The following is a 25,004-nucleotide window of genomic DNA, read 5'->3' as shown; positions in this document are numbered from 1 at the left end:
CAAATCGTAATTGTGCCCCGTTGTGTAACATTATATGAATGACTTAACTGCTCTACCCCGATGTCCTCACCTGTGAAATGTGGAGAACAGTAGTACTCACCTGAAAGGGCTCTCATGAGAACTCATTGAAATATTTCATATAAAGATTCCTATATACAGTAAGCAGTGAGTTACTTGACCTCTCATTGCTCCAGTTTCCTCATCTGTAATATGAGGATGATGATAACAATAATAGTATCTACTTTCTGGGGTTGATGAAGATTGAATGAATACATATAAACCTTTAGAACAGAGCTTGGTACGTGTAGGCATTCAATAATGATGAGCTGTCGTTATCATTTTAGGTCTTATCCTGATGAAATTGGACCGAAGCACTGGCCAAGCTCCCGGTTTGCCCATGTGATGAAACTACGACAGGCAGCCCTTCGAACTGCGAGGGAAAAATGGTCAGACTACATTCTGGTAAAAAGAGATGTTTGATTTCTTGACAACTGTCATCTAGAATGTATCCAAATCAGTCGTCCAAACCATGGAAGCAATCAAAACCACTTTGGCTTAGGCAGTGCCTCCCCTGCTTTTTAAGAAAGGCCCAAGGAAATGTTTGGTGGTTTAATATTGAGCTACCTGGACTTCATCTTCAGACCCACATGCGTTTTTAGTGGGTAGGTGAAGAAGTGCCTGAATTATTTGGTTTCTGCCCTGCAATAGGCAGAAGAACTCTGCATATTTTTACGTCGTGGGAAATGCTGTAGGTAAAGCAATGTAAATTGTTCTTATAACTTTTTGGAAGAATTTGGGGGATATGAAAGAATAATTCTGTAAAAAATAGATTGAACTAAACAGCTCTGAAACCGTTCCCTTTTGCTCCTGAATGATCTAGGGAGTAGCATCTCTTGCTTGGCTTCCTGGTTGCCCCCAGCAATGCTCTGGAGAATTTATGTCCATCCCCAGTCCTTCAATGACAGTGAAAATTGGCTCAATAATGTATCATGCACACTTGTGACACAAATCCTTTCACAGAAGTTTTCAAATTGTACTGACAATACTTAACATTGTGTAGCTGTTTAAATGCCATTGAAGTGTACAAATGTTAAACCAGAAAATTTGGGGTAAACAGATTGGCTACCATAAAAATGAAGACTTCTAATTTTTTTTTTGTGATCAAACCTACATAATGTAAAATCTGTCAGTTGATCCCTTTTTCAGTGTACAGTTTAGTATGATTTATTTTATATGTTAGAATCTGTTGTTACACTGTCTCTGTAAATAAATCACTGTTAACAGGGACTTCTAAGAATAGGAAATAGCTTCCCTGGTTAACATGGGTTGATATAATGTACTTAAACAAAAATTTTACTTGTAGCATTAAAATAAATTGATAGCTCTGTTTTGAGCCACTCTGGCATTACTATGGAAAAGCTAAGTAGGTCTGCCCATCTGTACCTAGACTGGGCAGTCAATAAGTGTTTTTGAATGAACCTTTAATGGCTTGGGAACCATTAATATCTTGTGTTTAAAACACTAGCCAAAGTGTAGGTTGGGTCCTGGTTGAGGCTGTGCCCAGTGTGGCAGCACCAATTTATTGCTTTAGTGCCTTATGCAAAGCCCATCATACGAAAGTTAGACTAAATGTTTTTTGACTGAATGAGAACCACCTAGCTGCTCTGGGTTTCAGTAAAGAGGACATAGATAACTGGTTCCATATGTCATGAGCACGCTTCTGGGATCCTTCAGAAGGGCTGGGTTATTCTCAAACTCGTTACTGAACAGTACCTTTTCACCTAACATTATCCTTTTCTTTTCCTAGTTCATAGATGTCGACAATTTCCTGACTAATCCACAGACCCTCAATCTACTGATTGCAGAAAACAAAACTATTGTGGCCCCCATGCTGGAGTCTCGGGGCTTGTATTCTAATTTCTGGTGTGGAATCACCCCTAAGGCAAGTCTTTTGCTTAATGAATTAAGGCTTCTAGTTTTCACAAGGCAACACCCTGTCAACAGTTGCCCTATTCACCTTTCTCTTGCTCACTCCCTTGAAACATGCATGTCATTGTGTTCCCAGAGCAACGATTTTAGGAAGGGCAGTTAATCTAGGTCCAATGCCACAACCCAGTGGGGTTCTTCTGTATTAATTAATTATGAAGAAAATAGTCTAGAGAGCTTAACCTTAGAAACTGAAAATTAGTCAATAAAGCATGCTGGAATTTGTACTTTCCCCCAGCCAATTTAGGGATTACTATTTTTAATCAATTCTTCTTGTCATTACAAAACTAACATAAGAACACTATAGAAAAACTTAGAAATTAAAAAAAGTTTAAAAGAAAACCAACAAAACAGATGTTAAATCCCTATCACTGTGACAACACCATAGATAGAAACTTGAACATTTTTAATAACTATATTATCATCAAGCGGCTATACTGCAATTTACTTAACTTTTATCTTGGTTTGAAAAGCATTTAAAGTATTCACAGCTTTTAACTATCATGACCATTATGATTAATATAATTTTTCACTGTTTAAGATAATATCCATAGGATAGCTTTTTAGAAGTGGAATTACTGAATCAGAGTATAAATATTTTGATGACCTTCAATTTATGTTGCCAAATTTATTTTCAAAGAGTTCTAATAATGAAAACTTCCATGGTAGGTTGTTTTTATAAAATTCAAATTTAAAAAAAGTTTGAATTTTTATCATTTCTTTTTTTCATAGTAAAATCTTCAGAGTCTAGTGGTCTGTTTTAGTGAATGCTTATGGCTGGTTATATTTTTTATTCTTTAATTAATGAATCAGAGAGATAAATTCAACTGATTAATGTAATATGTATCAGTGTAGGATAAAAACGTGCTAAGCGAAAAAAGATATGTTGGCCAGGTGTGGTGGCTCATGCCTGTAATCTCAGCACTTTGGGAGGTTGAGGTGGGACAATTACTTGAGTCCAGGAGTTCAAGACCAACATGGGCAACGTGGCAAAACCTCATCTCTACAACAAATCAAAAAAATCAGCCAGGTGTGGTGTCGTGCACACCTATAGTTCCAGCTATTTGGAGGCAGAGGTGGGAGGATTGCTTGAGCCCAAGACGTTGAGGCTGCAGTGAGCTGTGATCACACCACTGCACTCCAGCCTAAGGGACTAAGTGAGACCTTGGTCTCAAAAAAGGGGGGAGTATGTTCAATGTATTCTCATGGCCAAAGGGCTAAAGTTTGAGTCTCTCTTTTATATTTGGTTTTGTTTTGGATGAGAAATAAGGCCAGTAGTGTGCTGATAAATGTTTAATAACTGGCTCTCTGTGGGAAAAACCCTGGTTAGTAGCACTTGTCAATTTTTATGGTTTAAATACTCCCACCATGCAAACAACTTAAATGTTGTTAAGCTAAGGGAAAAGGTTAAGTAAACTGCAATATAGCTACTTGATGATATAGCTATTAAAAATATACAAAACTGCTACCTAAGGTGTTAATAGAATGGTGGGGATTAATATGATTTTTCTTTTTATGGATTCCAAGCTACCAACATGTCAACTGGTTTGCAGAATTTCTGAAAATTTAACAATGTGTGGTCCAGTACACCACTGGATGACGCATTCCTCTTTTGTTGTAATTATTTCTTCCAGCTGTAAGAGATTTTGGATGTGTGCTATTTTCTATGTCTCTTTTGAATGCGATAGGTTCATATTTCTAAAGGCCATTCAGTTCCTTGGGATAAAACATTATATTGGTTCAAATTCATACATTTTCAGTTAATAATCCGCAAAGCATTATATTAGTTTAAATTCATACATTTTCAGTGTTTCACATGGCAGAATCACTTGAGGGTCACTTTTAATGAGTTATGCTTTGACACCAGCAAAAAGGGTGGGTTATCCTAGTAGTCACAGCCTACAAATTTATATTATCTTTTTATTTGCTTTCATGCTTAAAAGCAAACAGGAGAAATGTACTCACTTATTTTGTACAGTAAAACTAAATTCTGAGCGACTTAGGGACAATTCTTATTTTCCTCCATTTATTTTTGGCTTTCTACCATCCCAGTTAGTCTCCACTAAGGCAGGATAGAAAGGACCAATGACTTCATAAGTTCAGGGCAGGCCCTGGTTTCCAGAGCCTTTAAACACATTCAAAACAAAATGACCTTGATGTTGTCTGGCCAATGAACAGGAATTATTTCCAACAAGCTTCAATTTCTGTGGAAAAAGAAACACGTTCATTGCCTCTGCCTCTTTGCAGAGGCACATTTATTCTCTCTCACTTTCACTGCTTCCTTCCTTCTCACCCCCACCCCAAGGATATTCAGTGATTCATCATCATCATGGATTTTCCAAGCTTCTCACTCTGGGAATATTGTTCCTAAGCAGTTTAGAACTTTATATTTGACACGAGTCCTTAGGCATCCCTTTAAAAAACCCGAGTTCCTTTTATCCCTTGGAAGACTGCTCATAAGCTGAAGTGTTAGGAGAAACCATAGAGAATGTTAAACGATCCTTAAGTTAAAGGCTAATTTAAAAATTATGGTAATAATAATACTTCATATAATGAATTGCAGTTCCCAAAATAGGTTCATCAACCTTATCACATGTGATTCATTCTGCTGCCTTATGAGATTTACAGAGTAGCTATTATCCCATTTTTCAGGAGAAAAACAACTCAGGCTCAAAGAGGGTCGGCATGGGCTAAGGTGAAATGGCTAGAAGGTGGTTCAGATGACTCTGAGACCCATGTCTTCTAAGTCTTCATTTGTGATCCTCATCCCTTATCACGGGGTCCACATTAGGGTTAGCTCAGCTAGGGACACTCTTCTAGAATCTGAAGGGAATATCAGAGAAGTAGATGAAGCCATAGTGCCTTATGTGTGGATGCTGAATTACAACAGGAAATGTGACCATAAAGTGATGTGACTGATTAATGAACACATAAGAAATTCTGCATCCACAGTATCATGCCCTTCAGAGGGCTGACCTTGCAAAACTTCACACTCATCCCAGTGAGCCTGCCATCACCTAGAACATTTTCCAAAATACCTTGCAAAGCTTCTACAAGTATGTTTTGTAAGCATGTTTTGTTGAGATGTATCTTCATCTTTTTGGAAATGATTCGAGCTTTGGAATAAGGAAATTGGTTGTCCTGTGTGCTTGTGCAGAAGGAAGTTTCAGAAGCTGAATCCCCAAAAACTGTGGAGCGGCTGCAGCTTCACCAGAATATTGACTAAGTAACTGCATTGAAAGAAGACCCTCATTTGTATATCTAAGTAATGCATGTTTAATTACAAATATTAGCCATAGCGTAATGTCATTTTAATAGGAGCCATTATTTGTTGATACATTTTTGGTGCTGGGTAGTATTCTCAACAATATTCAGGTTTTATCTTACTTAAATTTTACAGCTAACCTTATGGAGAAGATAGTGCCATCATCCCTGTTTTAGAGATGAGAAATAAGCACAGCAAGGTTGAGTCACTTGACCCTAACCTGCAGACAATAAGTAGCTGAGGTGGGATTTGAATTCTGGGAGTCTGACACCGGAACCTGTGCTCTTAACTGCTCTGCTCTGCCACTTCTTAATACTCATGCTCGTATTTAATCATAAGGCAACATAAAATACACTTCTATGAAATTATTAAATCAAGAGATATGCTGAAATCAAAGTTATTTCTTATATCACGACCCTTTTAGTATTATTTTATATGTAGACAGTATTTCTTGTGCTCACTTGGAAATTCATAGGCCATGACAAGAGAAGGGAAGGTGACTTTGTTTGGGAGCTTCTATTTAGCCGGTGATGACTTGAAGGGAATCAGTTTAGCAAATGACTGAAAAAGATGAAGACTTCAGATCAGAAAACACAACTCACCTATTTGCTCTTTTACAGGGCTTCTATAAGAGGACCCCAGACTACGTTCAGATTCGAGAATGGAAGAGGACAGGCTGCTTCCCCGTCCCCATGGTCCACTCCACCTTCCTAATTGACCTCAGGAAGGAGGCCTCGGACAAGCTGAGTTTCTACCCCCCACACCAGGACTACACCTGGACCTTTGATGACATCATCGTCTTTGCCTTCTCCAGCAGGCAAGCAGGTACTGGTTGTCTTTGGTTGTATTGCCTCCATGGAGACACAGCAAAATGACCAACTCCTTTGTTTCATGCATCTTATTTAATATATACACCCTCACATTTCAAGTAGTGAGAGGCAATAAATTACCTGCAATAACCATACCAGCACCCTCTATATTTCTGTCCCTGGGAGCACCAATGACTAAGAGCCAGGACTGGCTTCTACCTGGGAACTTACCCTATGTTGGGGGGTAACGTTGATGGGGGAACTGGTGGTGATGTTGGGAGTCATGAGAAGGTGATTGGTTCTCTGTGTTGCTACTGCATTGCAGTTGTTTATTATAGAAGTCCATTTATTTATTAGGAAACTGTCACAGGGGCCTAACACTGGCAAAGACCACAGACTTTAAAAATGGGAGTTCATTTCTTCTTAAGAAAGTTTGAGCTGCTACAGTGGCCTTGTTCCACAAAGTGTTCAGAGTCCCAGGCTTCTTGTGTATTGTTTCTCACTCTCCACGAGGAACTGCCCTTAATTGTGCAGTCCCAGGTGTCTTACCAACTCAGATGCGTTTCATCCAGCAAGGCAGAAACAGCAGGGAGAGCTCTCCCTGTCCCTTGAAGGGTGTAATCCAGAAGTTGAATACAGCACTTCCATACAAATCCCATTAGCCAGAACTTAGTCACTGTAAGGGAGGCTTAGAATGTCATCTTTATTCTCTGTGGGCATGCACTCTAATTTTCACCCTCTAGTAGAAGGAAAAAACAGATAGAGAGGCACTGAACAGTCTCAGCCTCAGTCTCTGTGAAAGAAGAGGCAAAGCCAGACTGAAGTCTTTTGTGAACCACTGGGAAAGCATTTCTGGTGGGGCCTGTAGATTTTTGAGAAAGACAAGTCAATAGGGAGGAAAGTTATTTCTCTCATTTCACCCTACACTTGCCGCAGGAGGACACAATTCACAAGAGCAGTTCAACAGGAAGATACATGGCGTCCGACAGAGCAAAGCTTTGTTAGGATAATTCAGACTTTCCTGACAGAATTCGGGTCCCATTATCAATGTGCCAGAAATGCGTCACTTAACCACTAGCAAAAATAGGTTCACAAACCAAGGAGATGGTGAATAAGCTCACTGTGGCGATATAACTGAGGGAGGAAAAGATGGAGCAAAGATCCCAGGCAGCTGAGGAAGTGGCTAGCAGATGAGAATGTTAATACAAATTCAAGCTACAATTCACACATCAGACGGTCCGTAAAGCCATAGGCGTCCCACTCATCAGTTGCAGATTTGCTAAGAATGAGAATATTTGGTAGCAATGGATCAGGCTGATGTCCCCCCTCTGGCTGCTAGAGCAATTTAGACCCTTTGGCCTGGCATAGGCATTTTGTAGACCTTGTGTCCAGGCAAAAGCAATCCTCATAAGGATTAGAAGTTTTTTTGCAAAGATTCCTGTGTCAGTGTTAATGGAAACTGCTTCTTTCAGTTGGCCGGTGATTTGCTCTGACTTCTCCAGGATGGGAAGCAGAGTCAGGGCCTTCTGAGTCCTTCGAGTGCCAGTCCCTTTCCTTCAGAGATTGAAAGTGAGATATTAACAATTACACAAACAGCACTGCCTAACGAAGTCCACCTTTATAGTCACTGTACAAAGCGTTATTATGAGCCCATGCTTGAAATTATTATGATACATGGTATGAAACCAATACCTGGATATTCGGGCGGGAAGAGTGATTCAGGCTAGGCAGGAATTGTTCAGCTCTACCCTGTGCTTGGCCTATTCACCAGGTCTTTGTGTGTTACTGATCAGACTTTGCAAAGGCTTTTTTAGAACACTGAAAGCAGGTACATACACCCAAGTTGTTCGGTGACTCATTTGGGAAGAGGAGAAATACAAAAGGAAAGAGAAAGGATCAACCCTCAAGTGTTTCCTTCTGTGCCAGGCACTATGTTAGTTGGAAGTTAAGAGTTTTATGTATGAAAACACAACTAATAGTCATGAAGCAGTGAAAGCTAAGGGCCAGATTGGCGGTGCAGACCATGAACAGCGCAGGGGTCAAGGCAGGAAAGGTGCACTGTCATTTTGGGGAGATGAAAGGTATTTCTTGACAACTATGAATTTTAAGGTAATATTGTACTTATCTCTAAATATCTTTGAGAGAAACATGAATGAGCCTGGGAGTCAAGGGCAGCCCGAGGGGTGTCTCTAGGCTCTTCCTTCCTTCCTTCCGAAGCAAAGCACTTTCCCTCTTTTTTCATGGAAGATGATTGGTATTCTTTTGTTCTTACTCTCTGTAAGCTGAGAGCTCTGAGCTCCCTAGCTGTGTATCATCGATGTCCCAGGCAGGATCATATAACTGCAAACCTTTGTCCTAAATCTTTCATCCCGGACTCTAGCCATTGCCCTGTGTGGGTGATGAGGGGCAATCCAAGTGTTCTGGTGAGCAGGGCCTGGCCACCCTTCTAGCCCAAGAAGAGAGTGCTGGGTCACAGACGAGTCTCTGTGGCTGGAATGAGGCCAGGGTCAAGAGTTCACCTCCCATTGTGACCAGGGATCTGGGTTCTGTATTATGGCCACAGGAACCATCCCGGCGCCAGCCAGTCGTCTTCCAAATGTCTGATGTGAGTCAAAAGAGGCAACTGATATGGGCAATGGGCAGACAGATCTTCCTACTGGACACCACTGGTAGTGATCAAAATTGTCCCCATGTGGAGGGATGGCAATCTCCTAGTGACTAACGATCTTGGAACTGAGCTTCCAAATCCTGGGTGGGTACAAAGCACTTGGCATTGGCTCTTTAGGGACAAAGATTTGGCACTAATGACTTACTGGGTGACCTTGGGCAAGTGATAGCCTGAGTCTGATTTTTCGTCACCAAGGGTAGGGATAATTATATCAATCTGCAGTGTTAAGGTACGATGTGAGTACAAGAAAATGTTTTATATGTTTATAAGAAAAACAAAGTCCTTCAAAATGTAGTGTAATTCACTTTTATTTTTCAAAAGATAAATTGTTTTCCCCAGAAGCATTTTTCACTGAGAGTGCAGACTCTTTCATAGACTTTATCTAATTATTAACGTATTTTCTTTTAAATTTTATTTTATCAAACTGCCCATGCACATAGATGAAAGTGTTCACATAGTTACCCGTGGTTTAAGAAATGAATAGTCTCCTGCACACCTCGTACCATTTTTGTCTTCCAGAGGCAACCACTTTTACCTCTTTTAAATGATCATATGGTATAATATTTACAGCCATGTTAAATAATGTGCATGTATTGGTACTTCTTGATTTTCTGGCTTTACTGTAGGCATTATTTATTGACTCTCCACTATAGACACTGAGGAGTCAGCTCTCTTTCTGCCTTTTGCCCTCTGCATGCAAACACATTCTTCTCATCACAGTTCTCCCAATGTAATTTCAAACCAATCGATGGTCAGTGTTGTTGTTGTTGTAATCATGGAAGCCTAACTCCAAGCTCAGTCATTATATGCTATGATTATTTCTCCTTTGCCTTTAATTTCCTTTAGAGGCTAATCCTTTAATAATTGCCTTTTTTTGCTTAGCTTTATTATTACTAGTAAGATCCAAAACTAATCACTAATTACCTCAAACTCCTCTCAGAATGTTCAGATTTATCAGATGTCCTTTTCTGCATGTTTGTGAAGATGTCCTGAAGCCTTCTAATATATTCTAATCTGAGTGGTGCTGCAGCTATCAATCTAAGGCTTATTTTTCTTCTCTTACACACTGACTCTCCTGTTCATGTTGTTTGTAATCTTTCTTACTAGTTATAATTGTCCTCCTCTTCTTCCTCCTCCTCCTCTTCCTTCCTTTCCTCCTCATCCTTCTCCCACATCATCCAGTAACTTTCCGAGAAAGTATGATGGCAAGTAAATGTATTATGGTCTTGCATGCCTAAAAATGCCTTCTTTGTACCCTCACACTTGATGGATAGTTTGGATAGGTATCACACCATTTTTTTATGGAAGCCTCAGAAAGTTAAATGGTAAAATGGTTTGACTAATTAGGAGAGATGCAACTTTAATATCTTTTTCCTTCCACTTTCTGAATTCATCATGACTTTGAAGCTTCCCAGAAGCATTCATGTGGGCAAACAGCAGAGCTGATGAGTTTGCTTGGTGAAGGCAAGAGAAGGAACAGTGCTTGGTAGACCAGCCTTGATTCAAGCCAGATTCAGTAAAAGCAGAGAATAAAGGTTCTTTTCTTTTCTTGTTCCTCTCTGTTAATGCCATGAGACAGCTTCACCTGATTTGGCAGATTATGTAGCTGACTGGAGGAAATTTCATCTGCATAAAGCAGATAATTCCCTCTCAGGAAATCACTGACGATTATAACAATTAACAAATCAGAGGCTTGGATACATGGACCAGAGCTTGGCGGACTCATCTTTTTCACTAAGCAGTTTTTTCATTGGTCAGGAGTGTCAATTGTTGATCAGTGATCTGTATGAGACCATCCTGATGTCTGTATTTCTAGCCTTCTGGTTGAACACAGATGCCTTACAACCGCAACTTATCAGATGGGGCTATGAAGACCAATTTGAATATGAGAAGGGTATTGCATACCTATTTCTGGTGTTGCCACACTACAGGTTCTTAACAGGACATTCTGAAATGCTAACTCTTGTCTCTATATGAACTGATTTTGGAAGTTTCATGTCTTTTGGTTGGCTGCAAATCCATGCTTGCTAAGGGAAGAAATAAAACCAAGAAGAATCATGGAGAATTTTAGATTTCCTTTGTTTTTTCATTTTTTGTTCTATGTATGCCTAGATTTAGCTTTAATAATCTGTCAGCATGACGGAATTTTCCTGTTTGCTTTCATATCAAATGTGGATTTCATTCCTCATTTTCTCGTTATTTCCTGTAGGTGGATTACAGTGTTCCATTCTGCTCTCTGGAATGGGAATTCCTTGCCTTTCTTTTGATCCTTTCATGCCTTTTGTGTTCATTCCAGGCCATGAGTTTGCTTTTTCTTCAGAGAGAAAAAAATCAATTTCCTCTGGGCTAAAGAATGGCCTAGTGTTTTTATTAGTCCCCAATGCTCTGTTTTTCTTTTTTATAAAGTAGCATTTTTGAGGTCTATAGACATCCCTGAAACAACCACTTATTTAATTGCAGTGTCAAACTCAGCATTAGACACAGTTCAGTTTCTTTCTCCTCACCTGTCACTCAGCAGTGTTTTCTGATTGTCGGCTTTGCCCCTCTCTTGGATCCTCAGGCATCCAGATGTACCTCTGCAACAGAGAGCACTATGGCTACCTACCCATCCCCCTGAAGCCCCATCAGACGCTGCAGGAGGACATCGAGAACCTCATCCACGTGCAGATTGAAGCAATGAGTGAGTGACCCAGGAGCGGGGGGGATGGCTCTCATTCCATTGCCACAGTGACCACACCAGCCACTTCCGTCCTCTTCCAGGATTAGAATCTCACAGCCATCAGTCTCTCCTGGCTGAATACATAGCTATTTATTTGTTCATTCTTTCCTAAACTTTTCCTATGGGAAATACGAATATGACAAAGTCTTTGCCCTCTGGGAGCTTCCCATCCTAGAGGAGAGCTGGGTACAAAGTAAATACTTTCCAAAGGATCTGATAAGTGCTGTCATAGTGTTTTGTGGTGTGGACTTAAACTCTAACTTGGCTGCTTTCTAATTATATGACTTTGAGCAAGTAGTAGCCTTAGTCGTAAAATGTAAATAACAAAAACTTCCAGGGTTTGGGGGCACATTCATCATGGTATATGTAAAAAGGCTAATACAGACACAGTAATGATGACTTCAACTTAATAGTAGCTCATGATGTAACAGATACCACTGTTGCATCATAAAATGCTAAGCACTTTTTGTACATTGTCTCATTAATCCTTGCAACAACTCAATGAAGGGGTTTTATTATGCCCATATTAAAGATGAAAAAAAATGAAGTGTTGTTTTAAGTAACTTGCCCTAGATCATTCTGCTAAACAAATGACAGATTGCGATTTGAACACATCTTGCTATCTCCAAAGTGCATGTCCTTCAACACTATTGTTATTGCCTCTGGGTCTGGCATGATATATGAATTGCTGTGCTCTGTTATCAGTAGCTATGCTTTTTATTATGTGTGATGTACAATGGTGGCTAAAAGAGAAAGCAACCAATCCACCTAACTTAGAGAAAGATGTTGGAAATGTCTTTCCAAAACGGGGACAATTTTCTGTCATTCGTCAGTAGAGCATAGGAGGTGTGTATGTGAGCAGTGGATGTGGGAAGGGAGGAACAGCAGGAACCGAAGCTAGAGGGTGGACAGGAGCCCCATCAGGAGACTCTAATGTATAAGAAGCTGTTTGGGCTTTAGCTGAAAGGATAGGAACTCTCAAAAAGATTTTAGCACAGAAATGTCAGGTTGAATTTGGATTTAGAAAGTTCACTCTAGTGGCAAGAGAAGTGTAGGTGGAGCATGCATGGGCAGTGGCTGCTGGTCTCAGGCCAGAGGTGAAGAGACCACTGGACATTTCATGGCTACTGGGCAAAAGGTGGTGAGGACCTCAGCTAGAGCAGTAGCAGTGAAAATGGAGAGGAAGGAAGAGAAGCTCAGGACATAAGCTTGAAAGGACCTAGCTAAAGGTTGGTTGTAGGTGGATAAGCAAAAGGGAGGCATAGAGAAAACTCCCAAGGTCTGTCTTGAGTGTCTGAGGGTGATTTTAGGAACTTTAAATGGAATAGGACATGTAGAATAAAGGAGAGTTTTGAAAAGAGAGACCGTGGCTGGGCGCTGTGGCTCATGCCTGTAATCCCAGCACTTTGGGAGGCCAAGGCGGGTGGATCACCTGAGGTCAGGAGTTCGAGATCAGCCTGGCCAACGTGGTAAAACCCTGTCTCTACTAAAAATACAAAAATAAGCCAGGTGTGGTGGTACACGTCTGTATTCCCAGCTATGCAGGAGGCTGAGGCAGGAGAATTGCTTGAACCCAGGAGGTGGAGGTTGCAGTGAGCCTAGATCACGCCATTGCACTCCAACCTGAGTGACAAAGCGAGACTCCATCTCAAAAAAAAAGGAAAAGAGAGATCATGAGTTTATTTTTAGATCCATTGAGTTGTATATGAGTATCTATTTCCCATTCTCTTGCTCCTATGCCTATGAGTATCTATTTCCCATTCTCTTGCTCCTAAATTCCTTTTTTATCATGTTAGTCTCAGGACCTAGCACATTGTCTGTCACCTATATGCCCAGTAAATATTTGTTGAATGACTGAATGAATGATGATGAAATGACTGAATAAGGAGCTAATTCACTGTGATGGTATTTCTTTTTTTTGAGACGGAGTTTTGCTCTTGTTACCCAGGCTGGAGTGCAATGGCACGATCTCGGCTCACCGCAACCTCCGCCTCCTGGGTTCAGGCAATTCTCCTGCCTCAGCCTCCTGAGTAGCTGGGATTACAGGCACGCGCCACCATGCCCAGCTAATTTTTTGTATTTTTAGTAGAGACGGGGTTTCACCATGTTGACCAGGATGGTCTCGATCTCTTGACCTCGTGATCCACCCGCCTCAGCCTCCCAAAGTGCTGGGATTACAGGCGTGAGCCACCGCACCCGGCGACGGTATTTCTTAAACCAGTCCTCAGGAATCTTCTTTGTGGATTTCTTTAACACATACTTTTTCTGCTGCTTTCCCTATGTTCTAGGCCCTACAGGATATGAGTAGCATCTTATTGCTTTGTACCCCAAGCACCTATCACAGTGCCTGGAATATAGTTGTTACCAAAAAAATATCTGCTAAACGCATGAACAGATGAGCAAATGAATGAATGAAAACTGTATTGACAAGAGCACTGACCCCAAAGCCAGAACAATGGGCTTGAACTTAGGCACTGTCACTTATGAAGAGAAAATCACCTTTCAGGACTTTAGTTTTTTCATCTATAGAGTGGTTTTTTAGGCTTGAGATGAAAAAATAAAATAATGTATCAACTCCATAAAATAATGAGGTGTTGCTATTATTATGACTTCATTTAGCTCTCAATAAAGTGCTGTCCATTATCATCCCTGTTTCATGGCTATCGGTCTTGACTCCCAAGTAGGGAGAGTCTCTCTGGCCTCAGAGAGAGACCAGCCAGAGCCTTATATTCTCTTGTTTTCTCCCACAGGGCTGAGAGTACAAGTTCTCAGGACATAGAAATGCACACGTGGTCAATAAAGATTTTAATGATTTCAAATTACAAATATGCACAACACCATGCTAGCCAGGTAGAGTTCATTTGAGAAGAACCTGTAAATTATGGCTTTCATCATTGATCTCCCAACACAGGCCACCTCTAGTGCCAAGCACTTTACATACCTCATTTATTTTTATACTTACCTCCTTCTCTGAATTTTAAAAATATAGAACATAATCGAAAAAGAAAATGTTGAAAAATAAAATTTTGAGGGGTATAATGCAGAAAAATGGTTTGGAGGTCCATGTAAGATTAATAAAATGTTGGTAATGGTTGGTAAAATCCTATCAGTCAAGTATCCTTCTCTAATAAAAAATTAACTAAATGTTAAAAAACACTTTGCATAGTGCCTGGAACCCAATGAGCAGTAAATAGATGGCTGCTAATTGTGTTATTAGACTATATTGATTGAAGAATAGGAATGGGGTGTCCAATATTTTGGCTTCCCTGGGCCATATTGGAAGAAGAAGAATTGTCTTGGGCCACACATAAAATATACTAACGCTAACAATAGGTGATGAGCTAAAAAAAAAAAAACCGCAAAGAAAAATCTCATAATATTTTAAGAAAGCTTACAAATTTGTATTGGGTCACATTCAGAGCCCTCCTGGGCCACATATGGCCTGCGGGCCACAGGTTGGACAAGCTTGCATTAGAAAATGCATTTTATTCATGAGCAAACATAGAATGCCTGTAATGTATGAGTCTTCTATGAAGGTACTGGGGATTCAAAACATTTTATGATCAACTTTCTGTCTTCAGGTACTTATGATTTAATAGGAGAAACAAGAGAGATGTTTAAAAACAGCAACAATGCAGTATAGCATTTTGAGAAAGGAAAAAATAACAAAGCAATCAAAACTTGGGATAGAGAGAGATTGCTGTGGCCTGTGTGATCCAGGAGAGCCTCAAGTCCTAATGATTCTTAAGCTAAGCTTGGGTAAAAGTGTAGAATTTAAATAAGAGGAGTAGTATGGTGAGGACACTACAGTCAGAGGAAAAAGACTGAGAAAAGACAAAGTATTCTCACTCTGAAGGAAAGCTGACTTAAAACAGTAGGCAGAAATAAAAGTTTGGGAGGGTGGGGTGGGTTCATTGCTGTGGTCCTTGAATGCTCAACTAAAGAAGAAGGCCCATCCTGAGGAGCCAACGAAGGTGTTAGAAGAGATAATCAGGCTGTAAGCATTTATTCAAACCATACTGTACCTTGGACAAATTGTTCAAGATGCTAGGCATAGAGCAGTGAACAAAATAGGCAGATGCCCTGCCATTAGGGAACTTATATTCTAACACGGAGAGTTAGACAACAGACAATCTATCTAGGAAGCAGACACATGAATATTTGGGAGAAGAATGTCCAAAGTGGAGTGAACAGGACATGTAAAGGCTGTTAGACAGGAAAAGCTTGGGGTGTTCCAGGGACAAAAAGCCAGCATGGTTGGGGTATAGAGAATGAGTTGGGTCAAGGGAGATGAGATCATGGAAGAAGAAATTTCCAGATCATGCAGAACATTCTGGCCATGGTAAGGAATTTAGACTTTACTCAAAGAGTAATGGGAATCCGTGAAGGATGGGGGTGGTCTGATGTGATTTGTGCATCTAGAAATATCGTTTGGTCTGTGGTGTGGATACCAGAGTGTAGGGGACCAGTACCTCTCTCCTGGTGAGGCATGATGGTAATTGGGATGTGAGTTATAGCAGGGAGGTAATGAGAAACAGACAGATTGAGGATATATTTTGGTGGTGGAGCCAATAGGACTTACAGAGACCTGGATGCAGTCCATGAAGGGAAGAAAGGATTCAAGAATGAGTCCAGGATTTTAGCCTAATATACCATTTGCTGAGATGGGAAAGACTTTATGGAAAAAGACTGGAAAGTGGGGAGGTAGTTTTGGCCATGTAAGCTTAAGATATTTACTAGACATTTAAATAGAAAAGTCAGAAGATAATTGGATATGTGAGTCTGGAGTTCAGGGAAGAGACTCCAGCTAGAGACAGACATTTGAGAATCATCAGCATCAAAAGGATATCTGAAACCATGGAACAGCGTAGACTCATGTAGTAAAAGAACATAGGACGAGAAGAGGACAGATCCCTGGGGAAGACAAACAGCCAGAGAGCTGAGGGAAAAATTGAGAAGTGTTTCAAGAAAGAGCCAAGATGCTGCTAAGAAGCCAAGGAAAATAAGGATAAAGAATTATTCACTGGTTCTGTCAAGATAGAGGTCTCTGTGATGTCCTTGATAAGGACCACTTCAGTGCAATGATGAGGACACAAATCCATTCAAGTGGACTGAAGAGAAGCCAATGGGGAGATAAGAAAGCTGAATATTGGTGGGATGGGGAATGGAGAAATCACATGGAGGCTGTTGGCGGTGAGAAGTCAAGGGAAAGGTTTTCCTGGTTGAGTTTGGTTTGTCTGTTTGCACCTTTTTTTTTTTTTTGAGACAGAGTTTCGCTCGTTACCCAGGCTGGAGTGCAATGGCGTGATCTCGGCTCACCGCAACCTCTGCCTCCTGGGTTCAGGCAATTCTCCTGCCTCAGCCTCCTGAGTAGCTGGGATTACAGGCATGCACCATCATGCCCAGCTAATTTTTTGTATTTTTAGTAGAGATGGGGTTTCACCTTTTTTTTTTTAATGGAAATGTAACAGTATGCTTGTATGCTAATCACAAGTATCCAATATGTAAGGAGATCTTGATGATGTAGAAGAGACGGTAATTGTAAGACAAAAACAAGATGGTTTTTGTCCTAGCTTGTAGCCCAGGACAATATTGGAGAGGCTGTACTAGATAGAAACTTCATCTGCTGTGGCAGATTGGATGGCAGAATGCATCCATACACATGTGGTTTGGCTGGTGGACTTCAGGTAGATTCAAAAGGTAGATCTAATTTGATTTTGAATGTTTTCTTTCTGAAGTATTTAGTCCAGTCATGAGCTAGACAGAGACTTTGTAGATTTCAGAAGAGAAGGCATAAGATACAATCTCTCAGAGAGTGGGAAAATAAGTTTACTATGGGAGGACAGTTACATAACTTGGTGGTGTCAAGTGCCAATTTGACATCTGTGGTTGTAGCTTTGAAGTGACTCGGTCAACACAATTGTGTATGTTTCTCACAGTAGTCCTCTTGATGCTGAGTAAGTGGGCAACCGGGTTTAACCAGGATTAGGGTTTTATCAGGCATCAGTGGATGAGAATTGAAAATGTTGTGAAAAGCATGGTCAGAGAGTTTCAGAATTGTAGACTGGAGATTTAGAAATCAGAGTGGAAGGATTTGAGTGAGGTGGGAAAAGGGTTATGACAGCAACAACTTAACACTTATTCAAAGCACTGTCCCCATCTCTTTTCATGTGGTAACTCATTTAGTACATTAGAAGTTGTACAGAGAATTTGGGGATGTGCTTCCTTTGGGAGATGAATGACAGGACACCAGATCTTGTGAAGATGCTAGATTTAAATGGTTTATAAACATGAGGAGATTGCTCTTACAAATTACAGCGTTAGGTGATAGGAAGTCTCAGGTACCTGTTCTCAATATTGACTTTTTGAGGCAACAGCACATCATCTGAAAATTACTAAGATAATTGGATTTGAAGTCAAATCTAAAACTGAGTTCCAGCTCTGCTAATCACTCAGTATTTGAACTTGGACAAGTCTACATCTGGCTTGGTCTCAGTTTCTTTATTTGTAAAAACAATCACCACAGAAAGTGAAGGTAAAATTACATGGCGACTATGAAAACACCTAACAAGCTGTTAAGCCCTTAACTGTAGTATTGAGTGTGCCGGTTATGGTTGAGAACAGACCTGTGCGGCGGAAGAGTATTTTGACAACAGTGTGAATGATTGATTAGAACAGAAAAGACTGAGAGCATGTGAGTGTTTGAAAAAAATAAAACACAGCCCAGACACAGTGGGTAAGGACCTGAGGCAGGCTGCAGCAATGGAAGAAGTTCCGGAGAAATTATAGAGGAGAAGAAGCGTTAGGATTTGATCCAAGTACAATCTATCAAGTACTTTTCCAGACACAACTGGGCTTAAATAACTAATGAGCTACTCTGGACCCAGCCCAGTTGCCTGGTTGGCTAGTATCAGTGGCCAGCAAGGACTAGCTCTGGGGGTGATGTGGAGTGTGAATTAAGAGCTCCGGCGCGGGATCTCAGACCTGTGTTCAAATACCAGCTCTATCAGCTCTGTGATCTTGGGCAAGTGATTTAACATTTGTTTCCTTGTCTGTAAAATAGAGACACTCATACATATCCCATGGTACATGTGAACATTAAATATATGTCAAGTGTCACTCACAGAACTCTGGGTTCTGTGAGTGATAAGATCTCTGTAACAATGGCTATAATTATTCACATTAGATCCTGAAACTATCCAGAAAGCAGTGAAGCCCATTGTCCCAAGTGGTAGTACAAGGGAAGGATTATTTCCACTAAGGGATTTAATGACAGACCAGATCAATTATGAATGATGGAGTCAGAAATGACCACAAACAGAAGCCAGGATATACCTAATCTTCAAGTCTGTTGTCAGCAAAGACACATCCTTCTCCCCCCAGACTAAGTTTCTTAGGTCCAATTCACTGTATCACTTTTGTTTTCCCCTATGGCTTACTGCTGCCTTCAGTGGCAAAACCTAAGCACACTTCTCTGATATTTTTGCTCAGTGATGACTTTCAGGAGCCAACCACTTGTGGCTTTTGTGCAACACTTGTCCTGTGAATGCAATGACTGCCTAAGTTTGATGGAAACAAAGTGATTAAAAGCAGTCTCTTTGGCTGAAACGTTAAAGCCACATAGGCCATGTGAGTCCAAAGGAGACCAGCAGCCTAGAACAGGTAGCTCAAAATTTAACATCCTCCCAAGTCTCAGGCCCCAGGAGGGAAAGCTAGACAGCTTCTCAGACAATATCATGAACAAGAGGAAGCTGGTACCTTAAGTTTCTTTCTCTTAAAAACCTAACCCTGTACGTGGTGGACCCTCCCTATTGATTTTAAAAGAAACTAATAAGGAGTGGAGTGGAGCAGAAAGGACCAGACTATTCTGGGCTGCTCTTGGGAAGAGAAACACATGCCCTGCATGCTCACAGAAATGTGACTGTTTCAAGTTTGAAGTAATGAGACCAACCCTTGTGTTTGGCCTAAGAACTCTGTCTCACTGTGTTCTAGAATTTCACATCATCTGCCAATAAATAAAATTGGATGTCAGGGTTTCTGTGTAATATCTCAGTGAAGTTAAACAGATCATACCTTTTGGACAGTATCTCAGGATGGGCAAAGTTATGCTAGAATATAAAAATCTGATGGGCTTCATACAACAATGGCTTATTTCTTGCCATCCAAGTCTGCAGAGCTGGTGTCTTTCCTGGGAGCTGCCCTCCATGTGTTGATGCGGCATTCTGGGCTGTTTCCAATTCGCAGCTGCTCCATATCCACCTATGCAGCTACGAGCTCGGTGCTGGGACAGGCACAGGGACAGGGTCGGGGGAGCTCTTGGAGACTGGAGCAGCAGCACTGCACTGTAAACTTTCCCCAGAAAGTCACATAGCCCTAAGTAACTTCAAGGGCAAGAGAATGTATTCCTCTCCTGTGCCTGGAATAGAGGTTACAGTAGTAATGGCCGTCACCCATAGTTCTTTCAACAACCCAGTTACCAGCTCTCACTTTAAATTTTCTTTGTATTATCCCTTTAAGGAAAATCAAATGAGGACTTTGAATTTGTATAATACTAAAAATTCTTCAAGGCCTTTTCAGATTTCTTAACTGATATTACTTCCAAACTTTAAAATACATGGTTTGCAAAGGAAGCTTTTTTAGAGTATCAAATAAATAAAACTTTCATTGCTTAAGAAGCAATGTCACTCCCAGCTGGAATCTTCCCATTATCCATGTCCCAAGTTCTGGGATGTGGGCCAGCCCTCCATGGTAAGATCCTGTTAAAGCAAAGGACCTTTTGCGCATCCGCAGCTAAACCTGCCTGGGTAGGATAAAAATAGTCCCACACTTTGACAGTTTTAAATGTAGACAAAAAAAGTGTTTTTCAGTAAAATTTCTAGCCTATTTCTGAGCTCTTTCATCATGGGCCATAGTAATAGCTATGAATTGTTGAGCATTTACTATGCTAAAATGGTGAGTGCTTTGCATGCAGGTTTCATTTAAATTTTATAACACAGATACACTTTTATTATCCCAATTTTACACCAAAGAAATGAACTTGACAAGGTCCCCTAACTCTCCTACTCCTTCACAAACCAAGATTTGGACCCAGATCATCTGACTCTAGAGCCCTTCCTCTTAACCATTATCCTAAACTGCCTCATAAATATTCTTGAAATAAGTCTTAAGGGAAGTGGAGCAAAGGTTGCAATCTCCATATAAACAAATGTTCTTGAAACCAGTGCCCTGACCAGCAGGGTTCCTGTGTAACTACTCAGTCCTGGAGAACTGCTGCCATTGTCCCTTGCTCTGTATTTCCAAGTTGTATTCCAGCCCTAGAGGTCAGGCATGCGGATGGAATTCTGATTTCTGACCCTTTCATTAACAAAGCACTCTGCATGTTTCTTGTGTTTTCCAGTTGATCGTCCTCCAATGGAACCCTCCCAGTATGTCTCAGTTGTCCCTAAATATCCAGACAAGATGGGATTTGATGAGGTAGGAAAGGTGTCTATATGTGTGTGCATGTGCATGTGTGTACAGGCTTATGTGTCCGTTTTGGAACACAAGCCTGAGCTTGCATCTGAGACTCAGCAAGATTTGGCTTTGTTGCTGAAGTGGCTCTGAGGTCTTGCGAAAACTACTTGGTTTTTGTTGTTCCTTAGTTATTTTTTCTTAAAAATAGGAGGATCATGATAAAAGGTAGTTAATCATTTACTCAGAAATAAATTACCATTTAGTAATGAAAGTAAATTTGATGTTTTCTAGGAGCAGATATTGCTATATTTTTAATCAACCTTTTAATCAAAGTTCAAGAGTAAGGTAGAGAGGATACATGTTTTAGATATGGAGGACTTTAACTTCATTCTGCCACATCAAGCAAGTGGAAACTATTCTGGAACTTTCTGTGCTTTATTTTCTCTCTACTATTCTTCCCTGGGAAAAAGTTGGAGAGCAGGGTTGAGAGGACAACGAAAGAAAAAAAATTGTTCTAAAATTCTGCCTTTCAGCAGGCAAGAACTTCCTGGTAATATTCTAAGGGTTGTATTTATTATTGAGTTTTAGTTGTATAAGAAATGAAGCAAACATATGTGCATGTTTGACAATGTGCATAACAGATACTTGGCAGGAATTGTGACTCCATGTCACCGACTCTCTCATGGGCCCCTCCTATAGCTGCCAAACAGTATTCCGAAGGAGCTTGGTGGTCCAGACACTAGGGCGGTACCTCAGGAATCCACAAACTGAGAATTCTTCCATGGACTCTAGATATGTTGCAGATCAGGCTTTGAGCTTGGTGCTCATCGCCACTGCTTAATCAAAGGAAGATGCCTTGTTTGTCACATGGTAACATATACATACATGTCCCCAAAGTACAGTCTTCTCAAAGGGATTTGACACTGGAACTGGGAATCAAGATTTCTCCCATAAAACTGATTTAGAGCTAGACCTAAGGAATGGGAGAAGAGTATTTCATGGATATTAAATGAAGAAGAGTTAACAGCTACTATGCTGTTTCCACAGAGGGTGGAATGAGAAGAGATGAACTACATGTAGTGAGGAATCAGACTCATTCGCAAATGTTTTCAAAAATGATCAGGGTTACAGAGAATGTTGTCCCACACCCAGAGTGGACCAACTTGTACATGTAACTGTAGCTTTCCTTCCCCGCAGCCCTCTCTTGTTTCCCTAGGAGAAAGGACCCAAGTGTCCTTACATAGATTTATTTTTCCTCCTAAAAACATTCCTATGAGGACCAAACCAAAGCAAACAAAATAAGACAAAATGAACATCTTCCAGTTCTGGTCTTCCTTGGGCAGGACACGGTGTAAGGACCGGGTCACTCCTAGAGCCCTTCAGGAAAAAGCCAACTCCGTGAAGTGGCATGGGCTCGGAGACACTACTTTCCTGAGTCTGCGGTAGTCACCTCTGTGTATGGAACAGAGATAGCATGGTAGAAAAAGGGCTTTTCAGGGGCCTTTCAATCCTCCGAGGACTCTGTGACCTCATTAGTGGCGTCTGGGCTGCATTTGGCTGTGAGGCTCTTTCTTCTGTTTACTGTTCACTAAGTATGAGCGAACCGTCTGTGTTTTTCCTTCGTGGCTACAGTTTTATTGCACTTGTCCTGGCAGGGACTGCAACTGGATTGTTATTTACTAAAAGTCTCCCCAGACTGGAGGTCTCTGATTTGGGGGGCCTTTTTGGATGCATTTTTGTTGATTTCTTGTTCTGTTTCTTCTGTTCTCCTACAGTGACCCCAGGTGGCTCCATGTTTTTTCCTGAGAAAATACCCTTTCCTTTCCATATCTGGAAAATTAGGGGATGAGACATGATCCGTCATAGTATGATTCTGACTAAAAGAACACAATCCATTAAATTACAAAGTCCAAAGTAATGAGGCAAATAGAGTAACCACAGAATATTATGTTTTTTTACAGAATAATTACCCAGTTAAGTAAACAAGGAAGGTAGTAAAATTAGGATGCACTTAATCTACTTGGCCCTAAATCAGGTGGACAATTTCTTCAAAGAGAACATCTTGCTCCTCCATCAGTTTCTATGTCCAGGGATTTATAAATGGATATAAATGACAATATTTTGCAAGGAAGGGTTGAAATTTTAGTTAGTGTACCTTTTAATTCCAGTGAAACATATATATATGACTGCATTCAGAATGGCATGTGAACCAAACCTTAACACGGTACAATCTGAACTCAAGACTGGTTCTAAGACAACGTTTCTCCTTTATTCTGGCCATAGCAGAAAGCCTACTTTATTATAAAACACCGTCTTAGACGTTTTAATCTGTACTGAATTTGAAAGATGAGTTTGTTCACCTTCCTATTTTTATAGAACTGGACCCAGAAACATTAATGTCTTCCTCAAAGTCATCCAGATGGCTAGTCAGGATGAAGTCACCACCACCTGACTTATTTCTATAGTTTCTGCTTTACTATGCTATGTGTCATCCTTTCTCACTGGCAGTTAAAGTCACTAGTTTAACATTTAAAGTTAAACATTCTTACTGCTTGTAGCAAAAGGACCTTATTAAAACATTGATTTACCTGTAATAGCATTCACAAAGCTTTAGGTACTTCTGTGGTTCATTAAATCTGGGAATAGTGAGGACATCTTCACTATCTGTAACTCTTGTTGTCCTTATAAAAAATGAGTTGGCTGTAAATGTGTACACTTATTTCTGATTCTCTATTCTGTTCCATTGGTCTGTGTTTTGTCTGTTCTTATGTCAGCACCATGCTGTTTTGGTTACTATAGCTTTGTAGCATATTTTGAAGGCAGGTAGTATGCTACCTCAAACCTTGTTCTTTTTGCTCAGAATAGCTTTGGCTATTCAGGGTCTTTTGTGGTCTTTTTAGGATTTTTTTTTTCTTTTTCTATGAAAAATATCATTTGTATTTTGGTAGGGATGGCATTGAATCTGTTTATCACTTTTGATAGTATGGACATTTTAGCAATATTAATTCTTTCAATCTATGAACATGGAATATCTTTCTATTTTTAGTGTCCTTCCATATCTTTTATAAGTGTTTTATAGTTTGCATTATAAAGATCTTTAACTTCTTTGGTTAAATTTATTTCTGAGTATTATTAATTTTTTATAGCTGTCATAAATGGGATTGTTTTTCTGTTTCTTTTTCAGATTGTTTGTTGTTAGCATATATAAATACTAATGATTTTTGTGTGTTGATTTTGTATCATGTAACTTCACTGAAGCTGTTTATCAATTCAAATGGTTTTTTGGTGGAGTCTTTAGGTTGTTCTAAACATGGGATCATGTTGTTCTTTGATCTCTTAAAGAGCAGCTTTTTTAAACTTCCCTATTTCAAGAGAAGGGAGAACATATTTATCAATGAACATCAGAGAAACAAAGTTAAGTCACTACAAAGAGTTGAGCTTTGCAAATAATTCAATTTGAATTAATATCATTTACCTTAAATAAACACTGGTTTGAGATGGAAATAAGTTTTCACCACAGTTCTTCCTATCCTTTCCACTTCTTCTTCTATCTAAAACATTTACTAAACTTTTCAAACAGCCTAAAAGAATACTTGAATAATTCATGTGTCTTTTCCCTTTTTCTTCTTGCATTAGATTTTCATGATAAACCTCAAACGCAGAAAGGACAGGCGGGATCGGATGCTGCGCACACTGTATGAGCAGGAGATTGAGGTCAAGATTGTCGAGGCTGTGGATGGAAAGTGAGTTGGGTTTCTTCTCCCCTTGCAGATGTGATTGGAGTGGGGATATGTCTTCTCTGACAGACAGTTAGTCCTGGGTGGGGCTCTAAGACTCTTTGGTCATTAGAGGATAGTCCTGTTTTTAAAACAGCCATGTGCCACCTATAGTAGCATTTAAGTTAATTTAATCCTGTAGAGCAGGCATGAAATCCACTCACCAGCCAGTGGTCTTTGGTCTTCATTATACTGAAGACTCACATTGGATGTGATTGTCCCATCTCTGGGGGTTCTTGGAACTGTTGTAGTGTTCAGCTTTCTGTGGTGTAACAGAAGGAATGTGTTCAGAATTGTGTTCAGAGCTGAATTAGAGCATAAAGTGCTG

General features: G+C 40.2%; 1 protein-coding gene across 3 annotated transcripts in view; it reads left to right on the top strand.

The window, feature by feature from the left end:
- The window catches only part of COLGALT2 (collagen beta(1-O)galactosyltransferase 2), a 126,106-nt gene that overhangs the window by 72,850 nt on the left and 28,252 nt on the right, over positions 1 to 25,004 (top strand). For all 3 annotated transcript variants that reach the window (XM_021668029.2, XM_064370419.1, XM_012444642.2), the window contains exons 3-8: positions 345 to 462; positions 1,808 to 1,942; positions 5,872 to 6,076; positions 11,289 to 11,408; positions 20,845 to 20,921; positions 24,537 to 24,643. In XM_021668029.2, coding sequence (XP_021523704.1) covers positions 345 to 462; positions 1,808 to 1,942; positions 5,872 to 6,076; positions 11,289 to 11,408; positions 20,845 to 20,921; positions 24,537 to 24,643 — 762 coding nt within the window. The remainder of the gene's footprint in view (positions 1 to 344; positions 463 to 1,807; positions 1,943 to 5,871; positions 6,077 to 11,288; positions 11,409 to 20,844; positions 20,922 to 24,536; positions 24,644 to 25,004) is intronic.

The sequence above is a fragment of the Aotus nancymaae genome, unplaced genomic scaffold (assembly GCF_030222135.1).
Source record: "Aotus nancymaae isolate 86718 unplaced genomic scaffold, 86718_ANA_hifiasm-v0.15.2.pri h1tg000108l, whole genome shotgun sequence".
In the NCBI taxonomy this organism is placed as follows: Eukaryota; Metazoa; Chordata; class Mammalia; order Primates; family Aotidae; genus Aotus; species Aotus nancymaae.
This window is presented reverse-complemented; position numbering and strand designations above follow the sequence as displayed.